Source organism: Oryctolagus cuniculus, chromosome 4 (assembly GCF_964237555.1).
Source record: "Oryctolagus cuniculus chromosome 4, mOryCun1.1, whole genome shotgun sequence".
NCBI classification, from domain to species: domain Eukaryota; kingdom Metazoa; phylum Chordata; class Mammalia; order Lagomorpha; family Leporidae; genus Oryctolagus; species Oryctolagus cuniculus.
In genome coordinates, this window is record NC_091435.1 from 135,260,137 (window position 1) to 135,278,217 (window position 18,081).

Genomic DNA, 18,081 nt, shown 5'->3' on the forward strand with positions numbered 1-18,081 from the left:
TGGAGAGGCTGAGCTCATCTTTCACTGAGTGCCAGCCTGTGTCTACCTACTATGCCCCTGGGCTCCTTTCTGTCCTGAGCAGCTAGTGCTGTGAGGTGCTAAGCCTCTGTCCCTTCCCAGGAAAAGCCCTGACCTGTGCCTTAATGACAAGTCGGGTAGGAAGAGATTGCTCTCCATGCCAGCATCCCTTCACAGGAGTCCAAGTTCTTCTGTCAACTCACGGGGACTGCAGTTGTCTAAGACTGTGTCGTCCAAAGCTGAGGTTGACGACAGGAATCAGGTGGGGGCAGCTCTCCGTGGTGTCTCTACCACTCTGCTTCCTGGTCCTCATGTGTTGAAGCTGCTCCAAAGCTCTTCCACTTGAATATTTTTGCTCCCATTTTTAGATGTGCAAAGTCTTGACCTTTTCTTTGCTCAAATCCTGTTACCAAAGATGATGTTCTAATTCACATTCAAGTGCAAAAAACAGGAGCAAATAACAGAAGACAGCACATGGCACTCTTTAGTCATCATATGGGAACGATAGAATTTTTTAAAAGATTTTACTTATTTACTTGAGAAGTAGAGTCACAGGCAGGGGAAGAGGGAGAGAGAGAGATGTACACACACACACACACAGACAGAGACAGAGAGACAGAGAGACAGAGAGAAAGGTCTTCCATCCATTGGTTCACACCCCAAATAGCTGCAACAGTTGAAGCTGGGCCTGTCTGAAGCCAGGAGCCAGGAGCTTCTTGGTCTCCCAGGCCAAGCACTTGGGCCACCTTCCATTGCATCCCAGTCCATAAGCAGAGAGCTGGACCAGAAGAGGAGCAACAAGGACATGGATGGAATACTGGCGCCACAGGCAGAGGCTTAGCCTACTAAGTCACAGTACTGGCCCCTGGAATAATATAATTTTTAAATGGTTTTCTTGTTCATTGCTCTAGAAAGAGTGGTAAGGCCTTCTGCTACCAGTATATCCATGAGAAAGAAGCCTCAACTTGCCAATTATTCAAATTTAGAGTGTGCACTTCTGCATTCCTCCTTATTCCTCTGGTATCATTTTAGGTCAACAGGTAATATCAGCTTTATGTCCCAGGGCACATGTTGTTTTCACAGAACTAACTACCTTCAAGGTTCTGAATGGAATCTTTATTGTTGTGGCTGCTTGGTTCTGCCCATTTTAGAGTCCAGCTAACAGCAACCTTGAGAGACTGGATTCTGGGCCAGACAGAGAACCAATCTCTTCCAACTGACATCTAAGTTAGCCATTCCACATGCGGTTTCCAGAGACCAACGTGCTCCGAATATTTCACCTCTACAACTGACTTCTCCGGCCTCCTCGTGACCCATCCAATCAAGTTTTTTTTTTTTTTTTTTTTTTTTTTAACTCATTTAAGGAAATTGGAGTCTTCAGGCAAAAATACCCACAATTTTAATGGTACCTCTTTGCTCCTGGTCTGATGTAAGAGATACTTTTGCTGCCTTTTCTTAGAAGACTTGGTTTCTAGGTTTAGTACGGACTGCTGACTGTCCCCTATAGGCTTCAATATCCACAGTAAAAGTGGGCTTTCATGTTTTTATCCAGAAATCGAGAAACAGATAACATAGTTGCACAGTAAAAGAGCCTCCAACGTCATCTTCAACTTACAGTTAACCATTCGTGTAAGATGTGTGCCACTCCACGGGCCACCTCTTTCCTGCCCTGACACATTGTTCTCCCTCCATGTTCCCCTCTCATTACATGGCCCATATCAACTGCAGCTCCTCCTCTTCTTTGGGCTATGTGGGTTGTTCCATTAAAAAAGCTAAGTTACAACATTCCTGAGGCTCATAAATTTGATCTGTGAAACAAAGATGACAGTTGAATTAAGAATGATCTTTAAGCTCCCACACTAAGCCAATTTCAAATCTCTTCTACAGATAAGCATTTTTTTTTATATATAGGATCACAGGAGTAAGTCAGAATGTCCTAAAGCATCAATAAACCTGCATATTTGGCTGAAGCATAATATAAGATACATATTCTCTCTAAGGATTCAGGTGAGCTGTCCATTTTCTTTAATTGTATGCTTATCATTGTCCTTTGAAGACCCATGACTTAGAAAGCATTTAGATTGTGACAGTGTTGAAAAATAATTTTGTATTTTAAGATCAGTGGCAAAATATATTGCTTTAGAAAATTAAAAATAATCTAGAATAGGGCAACAACTTCAGGTTGAATTTCTCTGAGAAAATACTCAAAATATCACCAATTTATCTAGCATGATTGTATCTTTTTGTTTGATGATGTGTGTTCAAAAAATCAATATATGTATATTTATTAACAAATGTTAAACATTATTTATATACACACAAAAATATATATAACATTATTCTAAAATGTGGTTATTGAAAACAAAGTTCTTATTTTAATAATTGGAAATTTTTAAATAGTATATTTGCCATTTATATATAAAACATAAAATTTACATATAAAAACTTATTACTGGTACTCATAAAGAGTATATTTTTATTTTTAATTCCAAATGAAAGTCTTTCTTTCTACACTGATTTTTTTCTCAAACTCCCTCCCGCCCTGCCTCTCCCCACACACACAGCCACTCACCAGTTAAACAGTAAGGGCCCTTGGAAATCTGATCCTCAACAAAAGCAATCACAACACTAGGAAAAATGATTGTCAAATCAATTTTTTCAGAATTCTTAAAATTAACAAAGATTTGTATCAAGCTAAAGAGAACTTATTCAAGTAAAACAGGAAAATCTCAGTAACTAGAGCTAGCTTTGCAGCATTGCTAATTCTCTTACTCTCATTCCTTGATACCCAGCCTTACAGAAATTTTGAAAATTGATAGTTCCTCATCACAATAGGCATGATGTGATTGACAGGATAATATATGACAAAAGAGAGTATATCATAATCTCCAAATGCTGTGATCCTGTTACCTTACCTGGCAAAAGGAGCTTTGCTGATTTGATTAAATTAATGATCTTGAGATGGAGAGCTCATACTATAATATAGATGTGGTTCAATATAATCATGAGTGTCCTTATAAGAAGTAGGTAGATGCAAAAGAGGAAAAGTCCTATGTTGACTTCGAAAATGGGGGACAGAGGCTAGAAGCCAAGGAAAACAGGCAGCCTCTGGAAGCTGGCAAGACATGCATTTTTTTCCCTAGAGCCTCCAGAAAGATCAAGGTCCTGCTGATACAATTAAGACTTCTGGACTTTACAACTGTGATACAGTCAATGCTAAGTCACTAAGTTTATAATGATATTGCTCCTTGTGAGGCTCAGAACAAAGTAATGAAGATATCAAAAACATGAAGAGTGAAGTTTCTTAATAAATGAAGACAATGTTTAGCTTATTTGTATCCTAAATTTATTTGGAAAGAGGAATTTATAAGTAATGAACTTGGATTTTAGTTGGGATTTCCAAGCAAAGTGTTGAAGTCGTAGCCTGTTTTCTTCTTATTGCTTACAGTACAATGTAAAAAGAAAGAGAAACTTGAAAAAAGAACTTTTAAGTGAAAAGGAATGAGGACTTGATGATTTAAGAAAAATTCTCAGGCCGGCGCCACGGCTCAATAGGCTAATCCTCCGCCTGCGGTGCCGGCACACCAGGTTCTAGTCCCAGTTGGGGCGCTGGATTTTGTCCAGGTTGCCCCTCTTCCAGGGCAGCTCTCTGCTATGGCCCGGGAATGCAGTGGAGCATGGCCCAAGTCCTCGGGCCCTGCACCCCATGGGAGACCAGGAGAAGCACCTGGCTCCCGGCTTCAGATCAGCGTGATGCACCAGCCGCAGCGCGCCGGCCACGGCGGCCATTGGAGGGTGAACCTTTCTCTCTGTCTCTCTCTCTCTCACTGTCCACTCTTCCTGTCAAAAAAAAAAAAAAAAAAGAAAGAAAGAAAAATTCTCAACCTTTCTATAATATACAAGACACTAATGTTAAACACTTACTACCGAGGATACTGTGGGATAGTGGGTAAAGCCACCACCTGCAGCGCCAGCATCCCATATGTGAGTCCGTTTGAGACCCGGCTGCTCCACTTCTGATCCAGCTCTCTGCTATGGCCTGGAAAGCCAGTGGAATATGGCCCAAGTCCTTGGGCCCCTGCACCCACATGGGAGATCTGGAAGAAGCTCCTGACTCCTGACTTCAGATTGGTGCAGCTTCAGCTGTTGCGGCCAATTGGGGAGTGAATCATCGTATGGAAGACCTCTCTCTCTGTCTCTCCTCCTCTCTCTGTGTAACTTTCAAATGAATGAATAAATCATGAAAAAAGAAAAACTTACTACCAGAAAAGTGTGCCCTGGAGAGGAGGGAATGGTTGAACAACCTTTTTCTAGTATCTCTGAAGTAGCAACTATTTCAGAAAATTTAATCATACAATGGGGTCATTGAAGAGATTAGGTGTGTGACTTCTGGATCTAAAACAGGAATGCAAATTGCATTATCAAGGAACTACAAGAGTAGTAGTCTTTTATCTACTATATCAAACCATGCAGCATATATTGGAGAACCATAGGTTCTTAAGCATGTTAGGTTAGCAAAAACAGTGCCAGCTTGGATTGGAAAGGATAGAGAAAGAAAAAATGAAATAAATTTACTGGAAGCACAAAATTCTACTGGAAGGAAACTGCCTAATAAAATTATTCAGCTGAAGTGCCTTGATAACCTTTAATAAAAACGAAGGATAATGCTAAGGGCAGAGCTTCAGGACCAGAAGGCAGAGTCCTGGATGCAAATGCTGAAACTGAAAGCCACAGAGAATCATTCCAAGGCTATGCTACCTGGCAGAATTTGATGTGCTGGATTTCAAAATTACTGGGGTTGATGAGTGCCTCTTTCTATTTTCTCTCTATTTGAACAGAAATGTCTCTAACAGGTGTCCTATTGCCTTACTACCACTATACTATGAGAAGAGTAACGTGTTTTCTTATTTGGGGAGAAATTTTGACTGGATAGATCATACCTACAGTCACAATCAAAATGTGATTTACATGATAAGATTTTGCACTTTTGAGCTTATGAGATTTATATGAGATTTTTTGGACTTCAGTAGATACTGTAATACATTGAATTTTTGGAGACTTGTTCAGGGATGAAAATACTTTTCATAGGATGTATATGAATCTTCAGGGAACATAAAGAGGTCTTTAGCAGATAAAACAATGGTCCTTCAATGATTCAATATAATCCTCAGAATAAGTAAATATGCAATCTATAAAAAACAGGTATTTTTCAAACCTGATTCCATTAAGGATCTTGAGATGGGGAGATTTCCCTGGGTTACTGAGGTGGGCCCACTGTAGTCACCAGGATCCTTAGAAGAGATCATAATATCAGAAGCTGATAAGTGTAGGTTAAAAGATTCTTCCTACAGCTTCTAGAGTCAAGGTAGCTGACAGGACTCATTTCTGGCTTCTGACCTTGAGACATGTAAGACAATTCTCTTGTTTTCATTTAAATCACTGCTTGTTGTAGATTGTTACAACAGAAAACCAGCAGCCTTTCAATAAATCACTGATGAGAAAAGTCCTTCTACTTCCCTGTAGGTTCCATCCTTAGAGAATTGTTGTGAATGAACTTTCTGGAATTTCCCTTGAATCCCCTTGCAGAGCTTTTCACATACATGGCTAAAACTATATACACACTCAAAAACAGACTTGAAAAAGAAATAATCTTTCACTTCAGATAGACCTTAAAGCTCTGTGCAAGCAAGGACTGAAAGCTATGTCAGTGTTGTAAATGTCATACTGCATCATTGAAAACTTGCTCTCTTCCTTACCCCCCATCCAGTCAAACACACATAGAACCCTTTGCAGAGGCTGGAAGACACTGGCATAGAGTTGTGGGCATTTGAAAAGCAAACCAATGAATTAAAGATCTCTCTCTCTCTCTCTCTCTCTCTCTCTGGATGTTCGTCTTTCAAATAAAAAAAAATAAAATAAAATTCCAGAAGGGATCAAAGATACAAATGTAAGAGCTAAAGCTAAAACATAAATTCGAATAACATAGGAATAAATCATTGTAATCTTGGAGTAAGTGTATAGTTTCTTATATATGACATCTAAAGCACAAGAAACAATTAGGACAAAATAAATAAATTGAACTACATAAAATTTAAGAACTTCTGTGTTTAATAGAAATCAAGTGAAAAGACAATCACACAAAGAAAATATTTGCATATCTTATAAGAAAATTTTGACCAGAATACATGAAAACCCTTAAAAATTTAGCTATACAGAGAAAGCACAAAGAAAAACATTTACAAATAATATGAGGAAATAAAAATGATTCATTACATGAAAAAAGCTGCTTAAGAACATCAATTAATAGGGAATTATAAATCAGAACCAGAATAGATAAGACTTCTCACCATCAGGATGTTTACAATTAAAGGGAGCCAGTAGGGGCTGGCACTGTGGCAAAGCTGGTAAAGCTGCAACCTGAAGTGTAGGCATCACATAAGGGTGCAGGTTTGGGTTTGAGTCCTGGCTTCTCCACTTCTGATACAGCTCCCTGCTATGGCCTGGGAAAGTAGAAGCTGGCCCAAGTCCTTGGACCCCTGTACCTGGGTGGGAGACCTGGAAGAAGCTCCTGATTCCTGGTTTCGGACTGGCCCAGCTCTGGCTGTTGCAGTCACGGGGGAGTGAATCGGGATGGAAGACCTCTCTCTCTGCCTCTGCCTCTCTATAATTCTGCCTTTCAAATCAATAAATAGATCTTTTAAAAAAATGAGACATTAGCAAATGTTGGTGACAAGGTAGAGAATTTGGAGCCCTCATACACCTACTGGGGAGCATGTGAAATGTAGTAATCAAGTTAGAAACACTTTAGAGTTCCTCAAAAATGTATCATAGACTTACCACTAGACTTTTCTAAATAGAATAATTGTTAAGTTCACATGTCCCTTTTTTGGCTACTTTCCTTTCTTTCTTTCTCACTACTTCACCTTTATTTCATAGTTTGTAACTTTGGAATGCAAATCTACTCTTTAAATTGTACCCTTGTTTTCTTTTATTATTTAACTTTTATTTAGTAAATATAAATTTCCAAAGTACAGTTTATGGATTACATTGCCCCCACCCATAATTTCCCTCCCACTCGCACCCCTCCCATCTCCCGCTTCCTCTCCCATTCCATTCACATCAAGATTCATTTTTAATTCTCTTTATATACAGAATATCGATTTAGTATATATTAAGTAAAGATTTCATCAGTTTGTACCCACACAGAAACACAAAGTGTAAAATACTGTTTCAGTACTAGTTATAGCATTACTTCACATTGGACAACACATTAAGGACAGAGATCCCACATGAGGAGTAAGTACACAGTGACTCCTGTTGTTGACTTAACAATTTGACACTCTTGTTTATGGCGTCAGTAATCTCCTAGGCTCTAGTCATGAGTTGCCAAGGCAATGGAAGCCTTTTGAGTTCGCTGACTTTGAGCTTATTCAGACAGGGTCATAGTCAAGGTGGAAGTTCTCTCCTCCCATCAGAGAAAGGTACCTCCTTCTTTGATGGCCCCATTCTTTCCACTGGGATCTCACTTGCAGAGATCTTCCATTTAGGTCTTCTTCTTTTTTTTTTCCAGAGTGTCTTGGCTTTCCATGCCTAAAATACTCTCATGGGCTCTTCAGCCAGATTCAAATGCCTTAAGGGCTGATTCTGAGGCCAGAGTGCTATTTAGGACATCTGCCATTCTATGAATCTGCTGTGTATCCCGCTTCCCATGTTGGATCATTCTCTCCCTTTTTGATTCTATCAGTTAGTATTAGCAGACACTAGTCTTGTTTGTGTGATCCCTTGGACTCTTAGACCTATCAGTGTGATCAATTGTGAATTGAAATTGATAACTTGGACTAGTGAGATGGCATTGGTACATGCAACCTTGATGGGATTGTATTGGAATCCCATGGCATGTTTCTAACATTCCTCTTTAAAATGATTGGTGTTTGTCTCTGTACACAAATTGTGTCCTCTTATTTATTTGATTTTTTTATATCTGCATGAAGATCAGTTGTAGATTAGTCCCAAACCAATGTGACAAATGCTACAATACCTTCAGTGTATTCCTAAGTACTGTCTGAATCATCCTCTGAAACTGCGCTAGCAGAAGAGTTTGCACTTTTATTTCACCTGCATCATTCTAAATAACCCGATGAAAATACAGAGAATAATGAAATCTTAATGGGGACCAATAAGGACATTTTGGTTTTTCAGAGAGTTGTTAGAGTCATGGCATTGCAGACAGATACCTCCTGAAACTATATATTTTAAAACAATTTATCTATTCTCTACTGAGGACAAAACGTTCCCATGTCCACCATGATACCTCTTCCTTCAAGATTGGGAGATGGAATGCAGGGATAGCAGAATTCATCCAGTCATTTGAAAAATGATTCTGAAACTTTATGACTTAACCGTATTAAATTAGATTAAGGTCATATGGGTATGTGTGTAACTATTTACACTTGGCTCATCATGATGGCATTACCTGAGACTTCATGTATTCTTTTTTTTTTTTTTTTTTTTTTTTGGACAGGCAGAGTGGACATTGAGACAGTGAGAGAGAGAGAGACAGAGAGAAAGGTCTTCCTTTGCTGTTGGTTCACCCTCCAATGGCCGCCGCGGCCGGCGCACTGTGGCCGGTGCACGGTGCTGATCCAATGGCAGGAGCCAGGTACTTATCCTGGTCTCCCATGGGGTGCAGGGCTCAAGCACTTGGGCCATCCTCCACTGCACTCCCTGGCCACAGCAGAGAGCTGGCCTGGAAGAGGGGCAACCGGGACAGAATCCAGCACCCCGACCAGGACTAGAACCCGGTGTGCCAGCGCCGCAAGGCGGAGGATTAGCCTAGTGAGCCGCGGTGCCGGCCAACTTCATGTATTCTTAAGATTTCTTTTTGGTTTTAGTTGGGAGACAGTCTTCATATATAAAACCACAAATATTTCCACATAAAACAATAAAAATTAGAGAATGGATGATATTTATACCATAAAAAGAAGAAAAGCCAAGCCAGAAGTTGAAATTGAGTCCCATCTCTAACTAGGATAACTAGTCCCATCTCTATTGTTAGATTTTAAAAAATATAATACTAAATCTGTGCAATTTGTCACTCTAGGGCATTTATGTAATCTACATTATGAGTTCTTATGATATGAAACCTACAATACAATGGATGTGTACACCAAGGGCAACAACCAATTGTCCACCAGGATTGGAACATTTGGCTCAGGTAGGATAATGTATGTATTAAATTGTTTGATCCATAATAATATGAACTTAGATTTTTCAGAATATACTTTCTGCCGTAAAACATTTTGACTGTCAACTAAAATGTTATAATTTAAACATTAAGATCTTTATATTTTAATTTAAATGTTCATTTTTGAGGTAGTAAGCATGTTAAATGTTATAACAATGTTACTTACAAATTTATTTCCTGGGGAACCCATTTCAAGATAAACACCTACTGTTTAGAGTAGAAAATTCAATTTCAAGAATGTAATTTAAAATTTACTTCAGTAATCCTCATTTCATCTAGTGCTTGTTACAAGAAGCTTCAACTGTGAATGTGAAATATGGAAGCTGATTTAAAAATGTCTCCTGAATCAAATGTTATGAGAATAAATTACTATTTGTTCATGCTACCCATTATGATTAAATTTTCTGTTGTACTGTCCCAAAATAATTAACTTTGACAATTCAGATGTCTGTAATCTTTGGCCACATCTTATTTTGTAACATTTTAAAAATGAAGCATGAGTGTTACTTCTTGAAAAGATGGTTGACATTTTCAAAACTGAACTACAAGTTGGTCCCAAAATTGAATTGGACTAATAGCATTTTTTAAAATTTGGTAAAAACTAAGATTTTTATTTCAAATTACACTATAGATATTTCTCTCTGAATCTCAAAACTCTAATAAAAATTGGTTAAAAGTTTTGTTAATCAAAGTATTGAGTACACTACTAACAAGATAAAACCAATTATAATCCAATAATTGTGCATTTTTCTATTTCTAATGTAAAATATTATGTAATATTAGGCTGCTATAATATGCAAGACATGTAACAGAACAAAAAGCAGAAATGTAGCTCACGTATCATTTACTTTAAATACTTTAAATGTAAAGTATTCATTTGTGTTGATGCATTTAAATTTATTTTGAGTACTTCATATCCAATATCTTTATTTTCTATTCTAATAGATAAATCAGTTAGTAGTGTGTCAACGTTTTGATATGGAAGGTACGTACCAAATACACTGACATATCCATTGTTGACAATATACTTTGATGGCTTTAGTTAGTGCTTTTGTTAGTTAAAGTGCTTCTTATATCTGAGGGAAACTAAACCATGGAAACATAAAGAGGATGTAGAGGTCTTCAGATGATGAGAAGGTAAATGCAGCAGTTTTCTTCTGATAGGAAAGGCTCCATGACCATTCTTGAAAATTCTGGTTGACACTTTCAGTTTTGCTAAACGTAGGTCTAACTGATGAAATGATTTTTCCATCCTGAATTCCTCAGAGGTATTTCTGAGCCCAGAGTCTTCAGTACTTTTGCCGGTAGAAGCAGAACGCAGCTAAGTTTCTGAGTAGTCTAATTCTTCTCTCCAGTCTGGGAAATTAAACTGTCCTTTAGAGTCCCACTCTTTGTGTTTATGCCAACTTAGTACAAGTATTTCCCTCATGCCAATGAAACTAAAGTATGTAAACAAAAAGGAACGTTTAGTTTGTAAAATTGTATTATCACAATTGATGAGCTTCCTTATATACATTAATGGTTGTAGGATTAAAATAGGCATTTGTGATTTAACTCACAAAAGCTTTTCGATTTAAACAAATTATAAAATAGTATTTTCTCTGGGTTTTCATGCTGCATGTCACTAAAACGTTATATTTTAAGCATAATAAGATCACTTATTCATGCATGTGTTCATTGTACATACACGATCAAAGAAGATTCTAATCTGAGCTGACCCTGAAGGGATGAGGCACTAATATACCTAGATAAAACACTTACTGGAGGGGGGGTCACAAAAGTCATGAGATAAGTTAAAAACTAGTCTGAGAATTCAAAGGAGAGAAATAGCAGCAGTTACTCATAATTTAAGAAGTCACAGATATAGTGGGAACTATATCTACACACAGTGCAGAAGGAACTCGTTCTCCAAACCAGTGATTCTCAAAGTGTGTTCCCTGAAATAGAAGCAGAAACATCAACTGAGAATATGTTAGAAATTAAAACTCCCAGCCTCCATCACAGATCCACCCAGTCAGAAAACTGAGAGTTATAGTTCAATAATCCGCACTTTATCAAGCCCACCAAGTGATTCTGATGTAGGCTAAAATTTTAGAACTGCTCTACATGATTATAATGTCATTTAAATCAAAACTACTCAATTATTTCAAAGAATAACATAGTTCTGTTTTACTAAGAAGAATATCTCCAAAGTATATTGCTAAGTGTTAAAAACTAATTGCAATGCATTGCAGATAATAGTGGGTGTTTGTGGGTGTTTGTTTGTATGTGTGAGTGTTTAAACCACAGAGAGATTTGGGATATGCTTGGAATACTTCTGGGAGGTATACATGAACTTATAGATGGAAGGGAAAAAAGATATGGATAGAAAGAAAAAATTATTTTTTCTTGTATGCTCTTTTGGAATTTTAAAAATTTCTGCCAGATATATGCAATTCTTAAGCATAAAAAGAAATTAATTTTAAAAGGCATTCAGAAAGTATCTTCATAAGTTTTCAATCATGATTTATCTTTCATTATCAAGTAAAAATAAATGCTTTTCAAATGTATTGGCCACAAAATAAAAATATAGTTATATTCATATGCTGGTGAAATCATTAAAATGTGAGGAAAATACATAATTACCTATTTCAAAGTTTAGCAGTAAAATGAGATACTAAATGTGCACTGGAATAACATATATTACTCATTTAAGAACATGTGAAAAATTTCAAGAAGGAGAAGAAAAAATTATCCATGCACAGCTACTGACACATTTTTTCTAAAGGCTTCTTAAGGTTACCATTTTTGTGAGATTTAAAAAATATCACTTTTAATCATTTTCCATGAAATTTGTATCCTTTCAATTTTTATGTTTCCTTATCATAAAAATCTAGAATTTAATTAGCTACATAATAATGCTCAAGATGGGGATACAACAAGTTGTCTTTTTTGGATGCATACTTTGTTTCCACATTCTACTGCAGTAGTGAATATTTGCTGCCTAAAAGATTTTCTTAAATTTTATGATTAGTTTGTTTTTATAATCACCAAAATAAAATTATTAGAACAAATGATAACACTTCCTTTTGCTTGCAGAAGAGTTCATTTTAATTATTATCTTATATGAATAACAGAGAGTGCATCCCACCTCTCTCAATTTAGCATAAGTAAACTATTTTTACTTTTACTATCTTGTTGGAAGGATAAGACAAAGAGTAGTAAAATTTAACTTGGTTCAAAACATAATGTGTTTACATCACTGAAATTCAAAATAATACAAAAGAACTATGCATAAAATTTTAGCAATGAAAGGAATCATAGTGATAGCAAACCCATCTCTTCCATTTTCCTAGATGGGCACCCTAAGATAAGTGAAAGCAAGATAATTAAAGCCAGGTAGTTTACTATCCAATATAAGTTGCATATTTCACAGTCCTTTGATATGCAATTTATACATCTTATATAAATATGACTAATAAATTACCATATTGTTTCATTCTTTAGAACTCGGTCATTGGGAAATTAGTAAAACATATGATGTCATGAATAATCAAGGACATAGAATTTATTTTGCAGAAGAGAAAAATAATTGGTTCCTTCAAAAGATTTGTGGGACTGTAAGACCTTTTACTATGACAATTTACGACAACGTAGGTCAAGATGTAATTACTATACATAAAGCTCTGAGATGTAGCTCTTGTCTGAGTAGCTGCTGTCTACAAAAGGTCAGTAAATATTATTTATACAATATGATTTAAAATACATTTGAGTTGTTTCAAAATAGCCCTGACACTAGGCAGTATGACAAATTCAGATACTAGGTTTGGCTACAAAGGGTTATCTGGAACGAAAATTGCTTGAGAGAGTTAAATTTTCATACCATGTAGGGTGAAACTCATGTACCACACATGTCATCTTTTTCATGAACAATGTTTGTAAGATCTTTTCTGTTTTAATACAACTATGAATCTACCCAAAGCTTGATTTTGACCTGTGTCATTTGTGATCAAATAAGTGACAGTTTGAGGCTTCTCAATTGTATAGTTCCTCAAATGCTTCTTTACCATTGTTTTGGATTCTTTTGTAAGACAGTCAGTCAAGTATAAGCAGAAGGATACAGGAGAGAAACAGGGAAACAAAGTATAATTACTCACAGGTCCTAGAGAATAGAGTTCAGGAGCCACAATGGGACCACATGAGAGGCCATCAAGAGAAGACACTCAATCAAAGTGGGTGAAGAGAAGAGAAAGAGAACTAGGGCCAATGGCAGGTGTTATTATATTTTTTCATCTATCTATCAGCCTACCTATTCATTCATCCAACCAAACATTCATCCACCCAATCATCCAATTCATTCATTCATTCTATCTATCTATCTATCTATCTATCTATCATCTATCAGCTATCTATCTCTATATTTATACAGCAGTGGAACAATGGAGGAGAGAGACTCCAGAAATAATTGAGACAATAGATGGAAAATGTCTTTCGTGTCTCTCCCTCCTTCTCTCTCTGTCAGTCTGCCTTGCAAATAACTAATATTTATTTAAAAAAAAAAAAAGCTGCCAAGACATTTAATGGGAAAAAGGAATGTTCTGCACTGTGAGTATAGTATACCTATCTTTGCACTTAGGTCTTCTTTAATAATTTCCAGTAATGACTAGTCATGTTCAGTGCTTAGGTCTTTCACATATTTTCATAGGGATTTTTTTTTAGTTATTTCATGTTTTTTAAAAAAAATGTAAATAGCATTTCTAATTTACTTTTCCCATTTTTATTATTCAAATTGCACACCAAATTTGTCATTGTATATTGAACCTTTACTCTTTGGCCTTGTCAAAATCACATGAATTCTAGTGGATTTTTTGGTAGACTCATTAAGGTTTTCTATAATTATGTAATATGAATATACAAAGTTTTCTTCTTTTGCCATCTTGTATGCACGAATGCATGTATTGCATGTATTTATTTACAGCCTTTTGTGCTAGTTGGAAACTGAATTGCAGGTATAATGTTCAATATAAGTAGAAAAGAATAGGAAAGAAGAAGGGAGTTGGTGTTGTGGCACAACCCATATCTGAGTGCCAGTTCCAGTCCCAGATACTCTACTTCTGATCCAGGTCCCTGCTAACGAGCCTGGAAGGGGAGCAGAGGATAGTCTAAGAGCTTCACCCCTGCTACTCATATTGGAGATTGGGTTGGAATTCCCAGCTCCTGGCTTCAGCCTGACTTAGACCCTGCTGGTTGGGCCATGTACGGGGTGAACCAAGGATGGACGTTGTCTCTCTCCATTGCTCTTACTCTCAATCTCTTTCTCTCTACCTTTCAGAAAAATGAAGAAATATTTCTAGGTCTGATCTGATTTCATCATCATTTAAAAAATCATCTATTACTTTTCACTTTATGTTTCTGTGTGGGAGCAAACTGTTGAAATCTTTACTTAATGTATACTAAACTGATCTTCTGTATATTAAGAGAATCGGAAATGAATCGTGATGTGAATGGAAGGGGAGAGGGAGTGGGAAAGGGGAGGGTTGCGGGTGGGAGGGACTGTATGGGGGGAAGCCATTGTAATCCATAAGCTGTACTTTGGAAATTTATATTCATTAAATAAAAGTTAAAAAAAAGAAAAAAGAAATAAATAAGAAAGAAGATAGGCCTTTCTTTCAGTTTAAAAATAAGGGTTGTATAATTTTACATGTTAAAAACTAAAGAAGGTTTCTTCAAAGTTGGCTAATTCAGATATTTTAAGAAAGAGTCATGCCAATGGCTTGAAATAGAATACAAAATACAAGAAATTTTCTTAGTTTTTTTGTCTTGTGGTATAAAGATGGTGATTGCTTTTGTGGGTGTTCCTTGGATAGCACGGTATAGGCAAAAAGTGAAGTGAGATCCTACTTTATTCCCCATTTTTTAATTTTTTTGCTTTATTTATATTAAGGAAACATTCAATATGTTTCACATATATAGTTTTAAGGACATATTGATACTTCACACTCTGCCTTCTCACCCTCCCTTTATTGTGCTCTTCCTCCTCCTTCCTTTATTATTTTTCTTTTAATTTTTCAATGACATACATTCAATTACTTTGTAATAAGAAGCTTCATCCTCTACTAAGTAAAGAATTCAACAAGTAGTATGTAGAAAACCACTGTTCATCAGGAGCAAAGACAAGGGCTATAAGCAATAATCAAATCTCAAATTGTCCATTTCACTCATACGCTTTTTTTGCGTACTATATATTTGTTACCGCAAATCAGAGAAAACATGTGATATTTGTCCTTTTGAGACTCACTTATCTCACTGAGCATAATGGTCTCCATTTTCATTTATTTTGTTGCAAAAGACAGGATTTCATTTTTTATGGTTGAATAATATTGTGTACATATACCAATCATCAGTTGATGGACAAATGAGTTAATTTCATATCTTAGTTGTTGTTAATTGAGCTACTGTAAACATAGGAGAACAGATAACACGTTCATTTTCTGGTTTTATTTCCTTTGGGTAAATTCCAAGAAGTGGAATGGCTGGGTCACATGGTAGATCTATTTTCAGATTTTTGAGGAATCTCCATACTTTCTTCCATAATGGTTGTGCTGGTTTGCATTCCCAACAATTAATAGGGTACCTATTTTCTCCACATTTACATCATCATTTGTTGGTTTTTGATTTTTGGGTAATAGCCATTTTAACCTGGGTGAAGTGAAACCTCATTGTGGTTTTTATTCATGTTTTCCTGATGGTGAGTGATCCTGAGCATATCTTTTCATATGTTTCTTGGCCAATTGCATTTCATCTTTTGAAAAAAGTGTTCATTCGTAGCCTTAGCCCACTTCTTTTTTATTTTTATTTTTTTGCTTTTCTCTTAAGTATCTTTCATTCTACAGAACATTTTAATATTTTGAGTTATATTTTTCAATCCTTTTCTGTTATGATTCCTAGGCTTATAACATGTTAAGAAGACATTTCTTAGCCCACTTCTTAACTGGATTGTTTTTGTTTTTTGATTTTGCTGTTCTGGATTTTCTTGAGTTCATTATATACTCTGTTGGAGAAGATTCAAGCTTTATCATTGTGTATTGTTATCTTTAAATTTTTAAAGCTATCTTTCATTAGATTGAGGAGTACCCCATCTATTTCTAATTTTCTGTTTCTTATTATAAAAAATTTTTGTAGTTGATCAAATCTCCCCCCATACACACGTACACGCACGTACACACTCATTTGTTATTCTATTTTTTAAAGATTTATCTATTTTTTTGAAAGTCAGTGTTACACAGAGAGAAGGAAAGAAGGAGAGACAGAGAGAAGAGAGGCGTTCCATCCACTTGTTCACTTCCCAATTGGCTGCAACAGCTGGAGCTGTGCTGATCCAAAGCCAGGAGCCTGGAGCTTCTTTAGGGTCTCCCATGTGGGTGCAGTGTTCCAAGGATTTGGCCATCTTCTACTGCTTTCCCAGGCCATAGCAGAGAGCTGGATTAGAAGTAGAGCAGCCGGGACTCACCTGGCACCCATGTGGAATGCCTGCACTGCAGGCAGAGGCTTTACATGCTATGCCACAGCGCAGGCCCCTCATTTGTTATTCTGATCATGTTATTTCCCCCATTATTCAAGTATGGTACCTGTATCTGCCATTTTCTTCAATGTTAAAGTAATCTTGCATTTCAGGGATAATCCTACTTGAACATGTTTGCCAATTTAAAAATATTTTGCTGGAATTAATTTGCTAAGGCTTAGGGTCTATGATTATAATTTTAGGTTGGTCATTTTCCTTTAAATCTTTGTATGGCTTTGACAATGGATAATGGTGGTTTCATAAAATGTTGGCAATTTTTCCTTATATGTTTTTCTGAAAGAGTTTGTGCAGGATTTTTATTTTATTTTTCTTGGTTTATTGTATTCAACACTGAAGGGATCTGTGTGTGTGTGTGTGTGTGTGTGTGTAGGATTTTAGTTTTAAATTCCAAACTTCTTTAATGGATTTAGGAACATTCAGGTTTTCTATTTTGAGACCATTTTTGTAATTGATGTTTTTCAAGTAATTTTTCCACTGAAGTTGTTGAATTTATTGGCATAAAGTTGTCAATACAGTTCCTCATTGCTGTTTTAAGTATGAAAATTTTGTAGTGCTAATCCTCCTTTCATTTCTGACAGTTTACTTTTTTTTAGATTTATTTATTTATTTGAAAGGAAGAGTTACAGAGAGGGAGAAGCAAAGAGAGAAAGAAGTCTTCCATCCGCTGGTTCACTCCCCAAATGGCCACAATGATTAGAGCTGTGCTAATCAAAAGCCAGGAGCCAGGAGCTTCTTCCCATGTGGGTGCAGGTCTCCCATGTGGGTGCAGGGGCCCAACAGCTTTCCCAGGCCTTAGCAGAGAGCTGAATCAGAAGTGGAGCAGCTGGGACTTGAATCAGCGCCCATATAGGATGCCAGCACTGCAGGCATCGGCCTCATCCACTATGCCACAACGCCAGTCCACATTTCTGAAATTTTAACTATGTTTTCTTTCTTTTTTAAATTCTTAATTTAGGGCCGGCACCACGGCTCACTAGGCTAACACTCCGCCTTGCGGGGCAGGCACACCGGGTTCTAGTCCCAGTTGGGGGTTCAGATTCTGTCCCGGTTGCTCCTCTTCCAGGCCAGCTCTCTTCTGTGGCCCAGGAGTGCAGTGGAGGATGGCCCAAGTGCTTGGGCCCTGCACCCACATGGGAGACCAGGAGGAAGCACCTGGCTCCTGGCTTTGGATCAGCGCAGCGTGCTAGCTGTTGCAGCCATTTTGGGGGGTGAACCAACGGAAGGAAGACCTTTCTCTGTCTCTCTCTCCCTCACTGTC

At 37.0% G+C, this 18,081-nt stretch overlaps 1 protein-coding gene across 8 annotated transcripts in view; it reads left to right on the top strand.

Annotated features, from left to right (window-relative positions):
• The window catches only part of LOC100341111 (phospholipid scramblase 2), a 105,503-nt gene that overhangs the window by 75,522 nt on the left and 11,900 nt on the right, over window positions 1–18,081 (top strand). For 6 of the 8 annotated variants that reach the window (XM_008266290.3, XM_008266292.3, XM_008266293.3 and 3 more), the window contains 3 exons: window positions 1,930–2,025; window positions 9,119–9,232; window positions 12,749–12,886. Coding sequence is in view for 1 of the 8 variants with exons in the window: in XM_051818687.2 (XP_051674647.2) it covers window positions 1,421–1,447; window positions 1,930–2,025; window positions 9,119–9,232; window positions 10,208–10,247; window positions 12,749–12,969 (498 nt within the window). In the remaining 7 variants the exon portion in view is untranslated. Of the gene's footprint in view, window positions 1–1,151; window positions 1,448–1,929; window positions 2,026–9,118; window positions 9,243–10,207; window positions 10,248–12,748; window positions 12,970–18,081 lie in introns of those variants that run through there. The other 2 variants (XM_051818687.2, XM_070073204.1) reach the window with 2 other exon arrangements.